Below are 14,676 nucleotides of genomic sequence, written 5' to 3'. Positions count from 1 at the left end.
TGTAAAGATTTTTATGTTCTTTATATTGAGGTGGGAGCCATACTGAAGGCGGTAGTCTTTGATCCTCATCAGTAAATGCTTCAAGTCCTCTTCACTTTCACCAAACATCTGCATATCACAAGCTTTAATGAGTCTTTCTTCAATCCTGACACTGTGTTCTTCTTCGTAGAGTCCAGCTTCTCGGATTATTTGCTTAGCATACAGATTGAATAAGTATGGTGAACGGATACAACCCTGACACACACCTTTCCTGATTTTAAACCACACAGTATCCCCTTACTCTTTTTGAACGACTGCCTCTTGGTCCAGGTACAGGTTCTACATGGGCACAATTAAGTGTTCCAGACTTCCCATTCTTCCCAACGTCATCCATAATTTGTTATGACCCACAGTTGAATGCCTCTGCATAATCCATAAATCACAGGTAAACATCTTTCTGGTATTCTCTGCTTTCAGTTAAGATCCATTTGATATCAGCAATATCCCTTGTTCCGCATCCTCTTCTGAATCCGGCTTGAACTTCTGGCAGTGTCCTGTCCACGTACTGCTGCAACCTTTTGAATAATCTTCAGCAAAATTTTATTTTTGTGTGATATTAATGATACTGTTTAATAATTTCCACATTCGGTTGGATCACCTCTCTTTGGAATGGGTACGAATGTGTATCTCTTCCAGTCCGTTGGCCAGGTAGCTGTCTTCCAAATATCTTAGCACAGACGAGTAAGTGCTTCCAGCATTGCATGTGTTTGTACAAACATCTCTATTGGTAGTCTATCAATTCCTGGAGGCTTGTTTTTCGCCAATGTCTGCAGTGCAGCTCAGACTTCTTCCTTCAACAGCGTTCGTTCTTGATCATATGCTACCTCCTGAAATGAAATGGCTAAACATCAACCAATTCTTTTTCGTACCTGACTCTGTGTATTCCTCCTTCCATCTTCTTTTGATGTTTCTTGCTCATGGAAATTTTCTGCCCACAGAATCCTTCAAATACTGCAACTCAATACCATTTTAGATTGATAAAAATGTTCTAAGTCTGACACTACTGAGTGTTGGTGAGCACGCAGCGAAATGGAAACTCTCAATCCCTGCTACAGAGTAAAGATTGTAACAACCAGTTTAGGGACTACTTGGCCATTATCTAGGAAAAACAAACATGTACTTCCTCTATTATCTAATAACTCCACTTCTCATATATGTTCAGCATTATGTTTATAGCAGCAAAGTCTGTGATAGCCAAAAAACCTGCAATAACCTAAAGGGTTTGGTAAATGAATAATACAATGTGGTAGTGTTATGATAAAATACTATATAGCAATTAAAAGAAATACACATATGCATATATACATACACATCAACTTGGACAGATATCAAAACATCATGATGGGTGAAACTGTGAGACTGTAATGTATCAGTTATATAATAATACACACAAGATACTTTACATATATCCATGAACAACATATGCAAGAGTATTAAAAATGTACTAAAAACATACACATTAAATTTATGGCAGCTGCTGTCTTTGACAAATAGGAGGACAGAGAGAATGCCAAATTTACCAGTGTTTGTTTTACTAAAAGGTAAGAACAAAAAAGGACTAATAAAGATCATAACACTTTTCCTTATTCAAATACTGACAAAAAAAAAAATAACATAGGAGTTCAACATGCTAAGACTACAATGTAAGCACATGGAATAAATTCCAGTTCATATTAAGTATAGTGAAATAACTTACAAAATGTAGAATAAAATGCCACTTAGAAATGAGTTAAAAAGTTTTTTATCTTAAACATCTTCCATATGACCACTGAAGTGAATTCTTCCCACTTCATTTGCCTATTGCCAATAAGATAAGCTAAAACACTGAATAAGTAAATAAAAAGTACATCTCCTAAAATAAACCAACTAACCTGTATGGGTTCTTCTATGTCTCTGAAGCTCATCGCTCCTCGTGAATCTTTTTCCACAAAACATCCAGTTGCATACAAAAGGTCTTTCTCCAGTATGCCAGCGAAGGTGTGCTCGTAGGTGAGATGTTTTGCCATACACTTTTCCACATCCTTCAATATGACAGATGTGTTGTTTCTTTTTTCCTGGTTCATTACTGCCTCTAACAAAAACCAAAACCAAACATTAATTACACTCCCAAACACCAAGCTATAACTACGGAAAAATAAAAGGGAATCAAGGTAACTAAAAGATGCGTTTCTGAATAGGTTTTGTAAAATCAGGATGCCACAACTGTAAATAAGAAACATTTCAGTAATAAAACAAAACAGGACTGTACACTAAACACAAAACTATCGTGAAAATGTGTTAATCTCAGGGTTTACAATCTACCCTGTAAGTCAAGTTCCTTCCCCAGTAGGCTCTGCCTCTGGGAAAGAATTTCTTTAAGTTATTCAACACAATAAAAATTCTCCTCTGAAACTCCAAAAGGACCGTAATTCCCAGTTAAAAGTTCAAGGTGTAAAGTTTTACTTCTGGCATACCAGTCTGAGAACATCTGTGAACCTGCTATCCACAGAAACTGGTGAAAAGAACCATTTAAAGTCTCTGGAAATGGTCTTAAAGGCACGCAGCAAAGACACACTTATTAAAATAAAAAAATCTAATAAAATTTAGTAAAAATAGCAAGTCTGTAGTATTTGAACCAAGGCCCTCTCCCTCCTTTCCTCCTCCCAGCTTCCTACGACAGAAACTGCACTCCAGACTGGTGCAGTCAAGAATACTGGGCTCGGTCTCTGCCAACCTCCCAGTCGGAGAGTTACCATTCCAAGAGGGGCAAAACATTAGCAGTTCTTCCCCCTAACCCTAGCTACCTGCTCCTGAGGTGAAGTTCTGGGGCAGTGAAGCTGAGAAGTGGTGGTTCCTTTCTTCCATCTAGCCCCACTTGTGGGAAGGAAGCTCTATCTTGGATGAGGTACGCTGAGAATACTGGAGCCTAGATGGCCCTTGCTCTGGCTCATTGTTGCTGCTGTGTGCCACTGAGGCAATTCTGACTCGCAGCGACCCTAAAGGACAGAGGAGTATTTCCCCATAAGGTTTCCTAGGCAGATCATCAGGTCTTTTCTCTTGCAGAGCAGCTGGTGGATCTGAACTACCCACTTTCAGATGGGGCCCTGGTGGCATGGTGGTTAAGCCTTTGCCTGCTAACCAAAATGGTAGTTCAAATCCACCAGCCATTCCTTGGAAACCTTATAGGGCAGTTCTACTCTGTTCTATAGGGTCACTGCCTTTCAGATAACAGCTGAACACTTTACCACTAGGTTCCCTTCCTGCTCATTAAACCCAAAAAAACCCACTGCTGTCGAGTCAACTCCGACTCATAGCAGCCCTACAGGACAGAGCAGAACTGCCCCATAGAATTCCAAGAAGCGCCTGGTGGATTTGAACTGCTGACCTCATGGTTAGCAGCTGTAGCACTTAACCACTACACCACCGGGGTTTCCTCCTGCTCATTAGTAGTTCATAAATCAGAGATTCCAAGCCAGGAGAGGCAAGCCAAGAGCACCTGAGGCATCTGCCTCCCCACCTCTACCAGGCACTCAGCTCCTAAAACTGGGTGTCACTCAGAGAAATGCATCATTAATCCAATCCCCGGCTCCAAAACCATGCTTAGATTTTGCCTAGGGGGAGAAACAGACCATAAAACAGTGAGGTCCAAATCTCTTCCCAAAGGAACTGACTTCATTTGCATCAGAATATGAGGAAGTACAAACCTAAAGTTTCTCTCCAAAACATGTGGGTACTGTGGTGAAAGGCAATTAGGAGGAGATTGATAGATTCATTGGAGAGATAGGCTAAACTCTAAGCTGCCTAGTTTGCCAGAGAAACCCAGAGGGAGATAACTGTGATAAGCCCAGCCTAGGGTCAGAACAAATCTTAAACACTGACTTCAGAAATTATCCCTTAAAAAGAGCCTGAATTTTACTGGTCTAATTTGACAGTTTGATTGTTTTAACCTGTGGAGCAATGTATGCCTCAGCAGTGGACTGCTGAAAGCAACCGAGCAATCAGCTAATAATTCCTGGAGCATAAGAGCGGGATGTGGTCAGGGAAAGAGTCTGTCAAAGAGAGTACTGCCAAAACCACTGTCATTCCAGGGAAGCTGTGAGTATACCTAAAGTTGTACCCCTTGAAGAGCAACATCAGATGCTTCGCACTGTTGTGTGTGTGAATGAATTTCATTAATCTAGCTAGTCACTAAACAAATGAACAACCACATAAAAATAACAAGCCAGAGGGCTGGGGGGATGGGTAGAGGGAAACCAGTACCCAGAGTAGCTATATTACCCAAAATGTCCAGTTTCCAACAAAAAATTGTGAGATATTAAAAAAAAAAAACAGAAAAGTATGACTCATACACTGGAATAAAAGGCAGGCAGAAGAAACTGCCTATGAAAGTGATCACATGGTACAACCACTATGGAGAACGGTGTGGCACTTTCTCAGAAAGCTAGGAACAGAAATACCATATGATCCAGCAATCTCACTTCTAGGTATATACCGTAGATCTAATACCACTGACACGAATAGACGTATGCACGCCTATGTTTGTTGCAGCATTATTCACACGATAGCAAAAAGACGGAAACAACCTAAGTGCCCATCAAGAGATGAATGGATAAATAAAATGTGGTATGTACATACAATGGAATACTATGCAGCCATAAAGAATAATGATGAGTCCTCGAAACACTGTATAACATGGATGAATCTGGAGGACATTATGCTGAGTGAAATAAGTCAATCACAAAAGGGCAAATATTGAATGATCACGCTTTCACAAGAAGGCAAGAATAGATATACATACAGAGACAAATGCTCATTGGTGGCTGCCAGAGATGGGGTGGGGGTGAATAAGTGGGGAGCAGGGACAAGATATTAGACATTTCTTAGTTCTGGTGATGGGAAAGACACCATCAAATATGGGTGAAGTGCACACAGCTTGGCCAAGGCAAACAAGGTCACTATGAAGAGCACAAGCGAAAAGAATGTCTTTGGTAAAGGAAATGACACATATAATTTGGAAACAACACCAACAACCAAAAAAATAAAAGTGTGGTTATACAAATAAGTATTTGAGTATGAATATGTGGGTACATATGTATCTACAGGCATATGTATATACAGGTATGTAAGTGTATGCATGGATATCCATATACATAATAAAACACATAAGGGACACAGGTACGGACACTTCCTAGACATAATCAAACACCTGGGAAGACTGGTATTCAGGGTTTGAAGACCTAGGCCCACAGTCTCATGGGACAACTCAGTTAATTAGCATAATACAGTTCACAAAGTGTACTATATTATTAAGTGCTCTACATTCCAATGTGGTGAGTGGTTTCTGGGGTCTTAAAAGCTTGCAAGCGGCCATGTGAAATACAACTATTGGTCTCTGCTTGTCTGGAACAAAAGAGAAAGAAGAAAACCAAAGACTCATGGAAGAAAGGACTACAGGACTAATAGTTGACATGAACCACAACCTCATCCACCCTGAGAACAGGAGAACTAGATGGTGCTCGGCTACCACTACCAACCATTCTGATCAGGGCCACAGAAGATGGGTCCTCAAAGAATGGGATGAAAACGTGAAACAGAACTCAAATTCTTAAAAAACCCAGACTTAATGGACTGGTTGAGACTACAGGAATTCCTCTTGAGACTGGTTGAGACTACAGGTGACCTCAAGGGATAATTTTGGTTCAAGGTCTGAAGTGTTGATGAGTGATATCACTCATCAACACTTCAGACCTTGAACTAAAATTATCCCTTGAGGTCACCTGCTAGCTAAATAACAAACTGGATCATAAAATAAAGAATATCACCCATGAGTAATGAGCTTCTTTAGGGAAAAAAAATCAACTATAGGAGACCTAATGGTCAAAAATCACTCTAGGGCAAAGGTGAGAAGGTTAGAGGGGCAAGGAAACTAGAGTACCAGAAGTGGTACAACCAGAATGGAATGATTGAGAATGGTAGCACATTGTGAAGACTGTAACCAATGTCACTGAAAATTTGTGTAGAAATTGTTAAATGGGAACCCAATTTCCCATGTAAAATCTCACCTTAAATACAGTAAGATATTAAAAAAGAAAAAAAGTGACCACATGTTAGATTTAACAAAGACTTAAAGTAACCATTAAAAACATGTTAAAAATTAAAGGAAATCAACTTAAAAAGCAAAGAAAGGTATGACGACAATGTTGAGAATATCAATAAAGATACAGAAATTATAAAAAAGAAAATGAAAATTCTGGAGTAGAAAAGTACAGTAACCGAACAAAATTTCACTAGAGGGGCTCAACCAAAGGATAAACTGTGAATAGATCAACAGAGTATACAATCTAAAAACAGAGCAGAAGGATGAAAAAAAAAGAACAGACCCTCAGAGAAATGTGCGACACCATTAAGTGCACCAATATATGCATAATGAGAGTACCAGAAGCAGCAGAGAGAAGGAAGGAGCAGAAAAAATATCTGAAGAAATAATGGCTGAAAGCGTCCCAAATTTACTTACAGCATTAATCGACAAATCCAGGATGTTCAATGAACTCCAAGCAAGATAAATGCAAAGAAATCTACATCTAGACCTATCATTTAAAATCCTAAACACCAAAGACAAGAAGAAAATGTTGAAAGCAGCAAGAGAAAAATGACTCAGAATTACAACTGAACTCCAGTAACATGAACAGCTGACTTCACATCAACAACAACGGAGCTTAGAAAGCAGGGGTATAACATAGTCGTAACGTTCAAAAGTATTCATAGGGTTGCTATGAGTCAAAATTGACTCAATGGCAATCGGTTTGGTCATTTTTTTTTTTTTTTTGGTTACAGGTAACACACTTTAGATTCAAAGATACAAACAGATTGAAAGTAAAAGAATGGAAAAAGAAATAGCATGTAAATAGCAACCAGAAGAAGGCTGGGGTGGCTATATTAACATCAGACAAAACAGACTTTAAACAAAAAATGTTACTAGAGATAAAGGGGGACATTTTATAATGATAAAAGAGGGAAAAAGAAAAAAATTAAAAAAACCTCAAATTACTAGAATAAAAAATGAAAGAGAAGATTACTGACCTTACTGAAATCAAAAGGACTATAAAGGAATACTATGACCAACTATATGACAATAAATTAGATAACTTAGATGAAATGGACAATCTATCGAACTGACACAAGAAGAAATATAAAATCTGAATATGCCTATAACAAGCAAAGAGATTAAATTAGTAATCAAAATTTTACCCACGAAGAGAAGCTTCTTGGTGAATTCTTCCAAACATTTAAAGACTTAAAACTAATTCTTCACAACCTTTTCCAAAAAATAATACAGAAAGGAACACTTCCCAACTCATTCTACCCATCCCACTGCAGTCGAGTCAATTCCGACTCATAGTGAAACTCATTCTATGAGGCCGGTATTGCCCTGATACCAAAAAACTACAGATAAAGACATCACAAGTAAACTATGGATGAATATCTGTTATGAATATGGATTAAAAAAAATTCCTCAGCAAAATATTAAGCAAAGTGAATCCAACAACATTTAAAATAATTCTACATCATGACCAAGTGAGCTTTATCCCAGGAATGCAAAGATGGTTTAATATATGAAAACCAATTAAAGTAACACATCATATTAGTGGAATAAAAACCAAAATAAAACCCCCACACGATCATGTCAGTAGACACAGAGAAAGCATTTGACAAAATCCAACATTGTTCCGTGATGAAAACACTTATGCCAGTACCACACTGTCTTAACTACTTTTGCTTTGTATTAACTTTTGAATCGAGTACTCCAACTTTGTTCTTTTTCAAGACAGTTTTTCTTTTCTAGGACACTTGTAATTCCACATAAATTTTAGAGCCAGCTTGTCAATTTCTACAAAGAAGTCAGCCTGAAATCTGATAGAGATTGTGTTTAATTTGTATATTAATTTGAGGTGTACTGCCATTTAACAATATCGAGTCTTCCGATCCATGAACATTAAATGTTTTCCATGTAGATTTTTATTTTTTTTTTAAACAATGCTGTTTTACATTTATTTTGTTAAATTTATTCCTCAGTGTTTGATTCTTTTTGATGCTTTTGAAATACATTTTCTTTATCTCAGTTTCAGGTTGTTTGTTGCAAGTATAAAAAATACAATTGATTTCACAAGGCGAAAGTTTATAGCGTCAATTAGTTTCTCATTCAAAACTTTATACACAAAGCATTTTGTGACACTGGATGCAATTCCCACAATGTATCAGCACTCTCTCCCTTTCTACCCTGGGTTCCTCATGTCCATTCATCCAGTTGGATCCCTTAGGGTTTCCTATATACAGGTTATCTAAAAATATCATTTTACATCATCTTTTCCAATCTGGATGCCTTTTATTTCTTTTTCTGGTACTGGTATAAGGATAGATATAAATTAATAGAATAGAACTGAGAGTCCTGAGATAAACCCATGTGTCTATGATGAAATGATTTTTGACAAGGGTTGTCAAAAGACCATACAATAGAGAAAAAAAGAGTATTTTCAAGCGGTACTGGGAAAACTGGATAGCTACATTCACAAGTTGGACCCTTACCTCACATCATATACAAAAATTAACTCAAAAGGAATCAAAGACAAATGTAAGAGCAAAAACAATAAATTTCTCAGAAAAAAAAAACATGGAATCATCACGACCATTTGGCAATGGATTCCTAGACATAACAACAAAAACATGAGCAAGGGAAAAAAAAAGAAGAATGAATTAGGCTACATCAAAACTAAAGACTTTTGTGCTTCAAAGGGAACTGTTAAGAAAGTGAAAAGACAACCCATGGAATGGGAGAAAGTATTTGCAAATCATGTATCTGAAAAGGGACTTGTGTTTAGAATATATAAAGAACTCTTGCAACTAACTATACTTGATCTTAACCAAAGGCTGAGAAGCAGTCTTACAACTATAATAAAAAGATAAATAACCCAATTTAATAATGAACAAAGGTCTATGAATAGATGAGCAAAAGACAGTCTATACATACAATGGAATATTACTCAGTCATAAAGAGAAACAAAGTCTTAAATATATGCTACACCATGGGTGAACCCTGAAAACACACTGAGTGAACTAAGTCATAAGAAGGCATACTGTATGATCCCACTGACATGAAATAGGTAAATTATTATAGAGACTAAAGCTTGTTAGTGACTAGTGGGGGTATGAGAAAGGGGAACACAGAGAATCTTTACTTGGGGCCATGAATTTCCGTTAATGGTAGTGGAACTATCTGGAAAAAGGACAATGATAATGACTGCACAATATGACAACTATAATCAATGTCACTGAATTGTACATGTAAAAATTACTGAATTAGCAAACGCTTTGTTATACACATTTGTACCACAATAACAAAAAATTTAATTAAAAAAATGAGCTAAGTATTTCAGTAGACATTCCCCCAAATCTACAAAGAGCCAATAAGCACATGAACAGAAGATGCTCACTATCATTAAAAGTCACCAGAAAAATGGCAATCCAAACCACAAAGTGACACTACTTCTCACACACTAAGATAGTGATAAGCAAAAAGTCAGATAATAAGTGTTGGTGACAAGGTGGAAAATTACAACCCTCACAACCTGCTGGTGGGAATGTAAAATGTTGCAGCCACTTTGGAAAACAGTCTGGCAGTCACTCAGTTAAACACAGAGTTACCATATGATCCTACAAGTCCATTCCTCTGCGTCTATCTGAGAGAAGTGAAAACATATGACCGTGTAAAAGCTTACATGTGTTTACAACCGCATTATTCATAATAGCCAAAAGGTGGGAAGAACTCAAATGTCCACCAACTGATGGATTAAAAAATATATTACCTGTACAAGGGAATATTATTTGGCCATAAAAAGAAATGAAGTCCTGATACATGCTACAACCTTGAAAATGTGCTAAGTCAAAGAAACCAGACATAAAAGACCACATATTATATGATTCTGTTTACAATACACGTCCAGAGTAGGAAAATCTAGAGAGACAGAGAGTAGACGAGTAATTTTTAAGGCTTGGGGGAAGATGAGGAGATAGAAGGCTGGTAGCTAAAGGGTACTAGAGTTTTTTTTTTTTAGGTGATAAAGATGTTCTAAAACTGTGGTGATGGCTGCATAATTCAGTGAATACATTTAAAAACTTTTTAATTTTACAGTATAAATGGGTTAATTATGGATGTGAATATATCTCAAATTGTTTTAAAAATTTCCATAATAAATGAAAAAAGAAAATTATAAGAAGAAACAAGGCAGAGGACCATTCAAATCCCGTTCCTAGGATAGCCCACCTAAACCTTATTCATAACAAATATATATGTAGAGTCTAACTCAACTTCTAGGCAATAATGTCGGTGAGTTTCTAGTGTTCAAAATACCCAGCCAATGACTTGGTTTTAACTACTATTGTATGCTTTCCAGAGAGATAGACTTGATAACAGTGCATTTACCTTCCTTCTCCTTCCCTACAATTAGGACAGGAGCACGCAACTCTTCGAAGCCTCTTGCCAGGCTGCACCTCTTGATCAGAAGTTTGCTGGCCCTGCTGCAAATGCACTTGAGTGAGTTGGTCAGGACTAACAGCACCTATTGTTGCATTAGCAATTCCTCCAACTGCTACGGTTACAGGAGCTATAGTAGCTTGTTGGACTTTTACTCCATCCTGTCCTTGCTGCTGACCTGAAAAGGGCGGAAAAGAGTATTACAATAAGTTCTATTCCTCAAGAAAGGATAAAAAATATGTCCCTGTGGACATTTTAAAGCTAACGTATTTGTTCTAAAAGATACATGTAATGTGTAAAAGCAAAAGGAGTTAATGACTTATCCTATGCCAATCTCTCTGAAATATAATAGTCTTACTTTAGCAGCTCAGGTTGCCTCTATGTCTAGTTTGTGTGACTATACATACAGCCTTTAACTCTTTGTGGCTTAATTCCTCCATTTGTAAAATGAAGGTAGTAATACTTGCCACCTACTTACCTCACCAAAGTGTGGTGAGGATTCATGAACATTACATGAAAAGCACTCTGAGACCCTAGAGGAAAGATGCTATATAAATACAAAGTATTATCATTACTATTTCCACAGTAAGCAACATATACATTCTGAGAAAATATGGTCATTTCTTATTTCTAAATAGTTTAAATTACACAAACACCTCTTCACTGATGAGTTATTTTTCTAGTATACATGAAATGTTTTATTTAAATGTAAAACCATCCATGATTATTACATACAGTCACTATAATCATAAAAAAGACATTTAGTACATTATCATCCTCTTCACTCATGTATCTCAGGCTTCACCTCTGAGGTTAGTACATATACCAGTTTGGCTTTTTTAATTATGGAAAAATATGATAAATAATGCATAATATGACAAAAAGTGTACCTATTTACATACAGCTTGACTTTATCCTGAAGGACACCTGGAGATGCCTTTTTAAACAAGGTTCTACTTTCTCCATCAAGTGTAAGAATAGTAAATACGTGAATGGACAGAAAACAATACTCCCACCTCTGAGTTAGGTGGCAATACAAAAAAAAAATATGCTAGCAGAAACAAAATAAAAGGACTCATTGTAAAGTTGCATATGTAGTACTTTAAACATATGGAGTAAGGACAACAAAAAATAATAAAAATTATCAAGTAAGAAAACAGCACACATTTTCTAAACAAATTCAAACCTCTGACTCTCCCAACCAAAGTAAATCCCACCTTCCTTCCTATGTGTACTCTCAGCACTCTGAAACCTTTGGTAGCATCCTTAACTATAAAACAAATAAAAATACGATGTTTTTTGCCATTGTTTTAGTAAGAATACATACTATACCTCTTCTACTGAAGTCTAAATTTTTGTTCACCTTTGAATTAGCAAGGTGTGATAGGAAAAGTAATGCAAATGAAGTCTGTGACAGGGCACTTGGAGAGTCTCAGTTTCTTCATCTTTAAAATAATAACGCTGACCCCAAAGAATTCCAGTTCCCTATCCACCTCAAGAGTTCCTGAGTGGTGCAGTTAACGCACTTGGCTGCTAACCAGAAGGTTGGAGGTTTGAGTCCACCCAGAAGTGCCTCAGAAGAAAGGTCTGGAGATCTATGCCCCAAAAATCAGTCACTGAAAACCCTGTGGAGCACAGTTCTACTCTGATACACAAGGGGTTGCCATGAGTCAGAATCAACTTAACAGCAACTGGTTATCCACCTCAAGGAGTTGTTTTTAAAGCGCCAACTGACTGTCTACATAACTGTAAAGTGTATTATGCCTCCATGTATGTTTCAAGCACACAGGCTTGCACACTACAGTTCTTCAGTAAATGTAAGCTTTACATATTCAACAGATGCTGATCCCTTGGCTAGGCAAACTATCCAAACTGCTTTGTGCACCTAGAAGTACAGTGATATACATATATCCTGCTTACCGTAACAAATGCACTTCTGTGAATGAGAATTCAATCTGAATCAGAACAGTCTTTACAGCATGGTCCCTCTAGAGATACAGGTATTTTAAGTTGTCAAGTATTCTTTAAATTCCCAGAAGTCATGAGAAGTATCTGGTCATAATTTTTCCAACTACTTCATATAACTGTTGGTCATTCCTTTCAGGTTGCAATGATATTTAAGATGCCCTCCATGAGATCAAAGAACTGCTACAGATCCCTGGTTGCTGGCTGAGCATTACCTGTTTCCTTGACGATTTTCTTGACAGGCTGGTTTCACAAGCCTCCAGATTATGAACACTTATTTGTTCAATGCCTAAATGACTTGGCAAATTATCTTTATAAACAGTAATAAGAAAATCATATTTATATTTATAAACTTAAGCCTGATAAGTCTCAATTTTTTGCTGCAATGTCTCACAGCTCAAATATAGGACCAACACTATTTTTCTTTCATCTCCACTGCTACCAACTGAGAATAAGCCATCAAATTCCTTACTAAGGCCTCCAAGGCCCTGCTTAAGTTTACCCCATCCACCTCTCTGCCTTCATCTTGTATTAAGCCTCTCCCTTGCTCACTCCGCACCTGACCCACTGGACTTTCTTCTGGCCCTCAAACAAATCAAGATCATTGCTTTCGTAGGGCTTTTGTACATACTCTTCAGTCTGGGCAACAGGACTTGCACCCAGATCTTTGCATAGCTGACTCTTTAGTAATAATCTGATGTCTCTTCTTTAGAAATGTCACTCCTGACCACATGAGTGGTTTCCCTCAGTCCATCTTTATATTATCATCTAGTTTTATTGCCTTATTTGTCTTAAATTGTCTTGTTCGTTTGTTATTTCTTTCTGTCTTGGCCTCACATCTGAATGAAAGTGCCACAAGAGGAGGGATCTTGCCTATTATGCTCACTGTTAACATCTCAAGCATCTGTAACAGTGCCCAACACACAGCAGGCACTTAATACAGGCTGAATAACTGAATGAAGGTTTAGAAATGAACTCATCTTCAAATTGTGCTTCGACTAACATCCCCATTTCTGTAAGCACTACTAACGTTCTTCTTCTTATTCACACTCAAAAACCATAAAGTCAACTTTTAGGCTACTTCTTTACTCATTACATCAGTTGTTGCCAAGTTACACAGGTGCTTTGCAATACAGGTAACAGCTCTTGTATTCATCTTACCTTCTTTTGCCAGGACCATAGGCCCCTGTAACTTCATGCTTCTACCAGACTAAATGGCCTCTTAACTCCCTTCTCCAATCACTTCCATGCTCGATAACTTCCCATCATTCCCCCACTGGCAAAAGGTTGGCACTGAAAGTACTCATCCTTCACCAGAAGGACTTGGCTCCTGATTCACAGACTTCCTCCCAATGGCCGAATCCAATGGATATGTTCTCATTCATCGTGACAGCACTGATCTGCTACATTTGACATCACTGAGTACTCCATTCTCCTTAAAACTTCACTTTCTAAGCTAACTCCCTACATCCTCAGAAACGCCTTCCTGTTGGCTCTTTCTTATCAGTATTTAAACATACACTTTACTTGTGCGTCTTAAAACAATTACATATACTAATTGTCTTTACTCATCTCTCATTCTCTTCTCATACCACTGAAACTAGGTGTCCATCCTATCACTCCCTAAAATCATGACAGAAGTAACTAATAACTTCTTTACTGCTAAACCCAAAGATACCTCTTCCTCTTGATCTTTTCTTACCACTCTGGAACACCTGGAGCTGCTAGTCCCACTCTCGAAATTCTTTCCTCCTTGTACTTCACTGATACTACTCATCACTGGTGTTACTCCTTCTTTAACCACCTGCACTTCAGTGTCCTTCCCAGGCTTCTCTCCCTCCACTATTCCTAGCTACTCTTCAGAGTTCTAACTTCTCGTTCCAACCCTCTCCCTGGATGATCTCATTCACTTTCATAACTTTTACTACCACGTGTAAGATGGTAACTCCCAAATCTATACCTCCTGCTCAAATAGCTCTCATAAGTACCATACTCTTGTTGTCAGTTGTCAGGGGACAATTCCACCCAGCTTTCTCACCAGCAACTTTAGAATCAAAGAACTAACCCCAAACCCCACTCTCCTGAACTAGCTCTTTCTCATCGTGCAACCTGGAAACCTGGAAATCGCTTTTGACTCCTCTCAATCTCTTTCATACCCCACAATA

The 14,676-nt window shown here is 37.7% G+C and overlaps 1 protein-coding gene across 1 annotated transcript in view; it reads right to left on the bottom strand.

The window, feature by feature from the left end:
- SP4 (Sp4 transcription factor) overlaps positions 1–14,676 on the bottom strand; it is a 97,320-nt gene that overhangs the window by 42,014 nt on the left and 40,630 nt on the right. The window contains exons 4-5 of the mRNA XM_049893522.1: positions 10,496–10,724; positions 1,911–2,110 (exon numbers count right to left, since the gene is read on the bottom strand). Coding sequence (XP_049749479.1) covers positions 1,911–2,110; positions 10,496–10,724 — 429 coding nt within the window. The remainder of the gene's footprint in view (positions 1–1,910; positions 2,111–10,495; positions 10,725–14,676) is intronic.

The sequence above is a fragment of the Elephas maximus genome, chromosome 8, assembly GCF_024166365.1.
Source record: "Elephas maximus indicus isolate mEleMax1 chromosome 8, mEleMax1 primary haplotype, whole genome shotgun sequence".
NCBI lineage: Eukaryota > Metazoa > Chordata > Mammalia > Proboscidea > Elephantidae > Elephas > Elephas maximus.
This window is presented reverse-complemented; position numbering and strand designations above follow the sequence as displayed.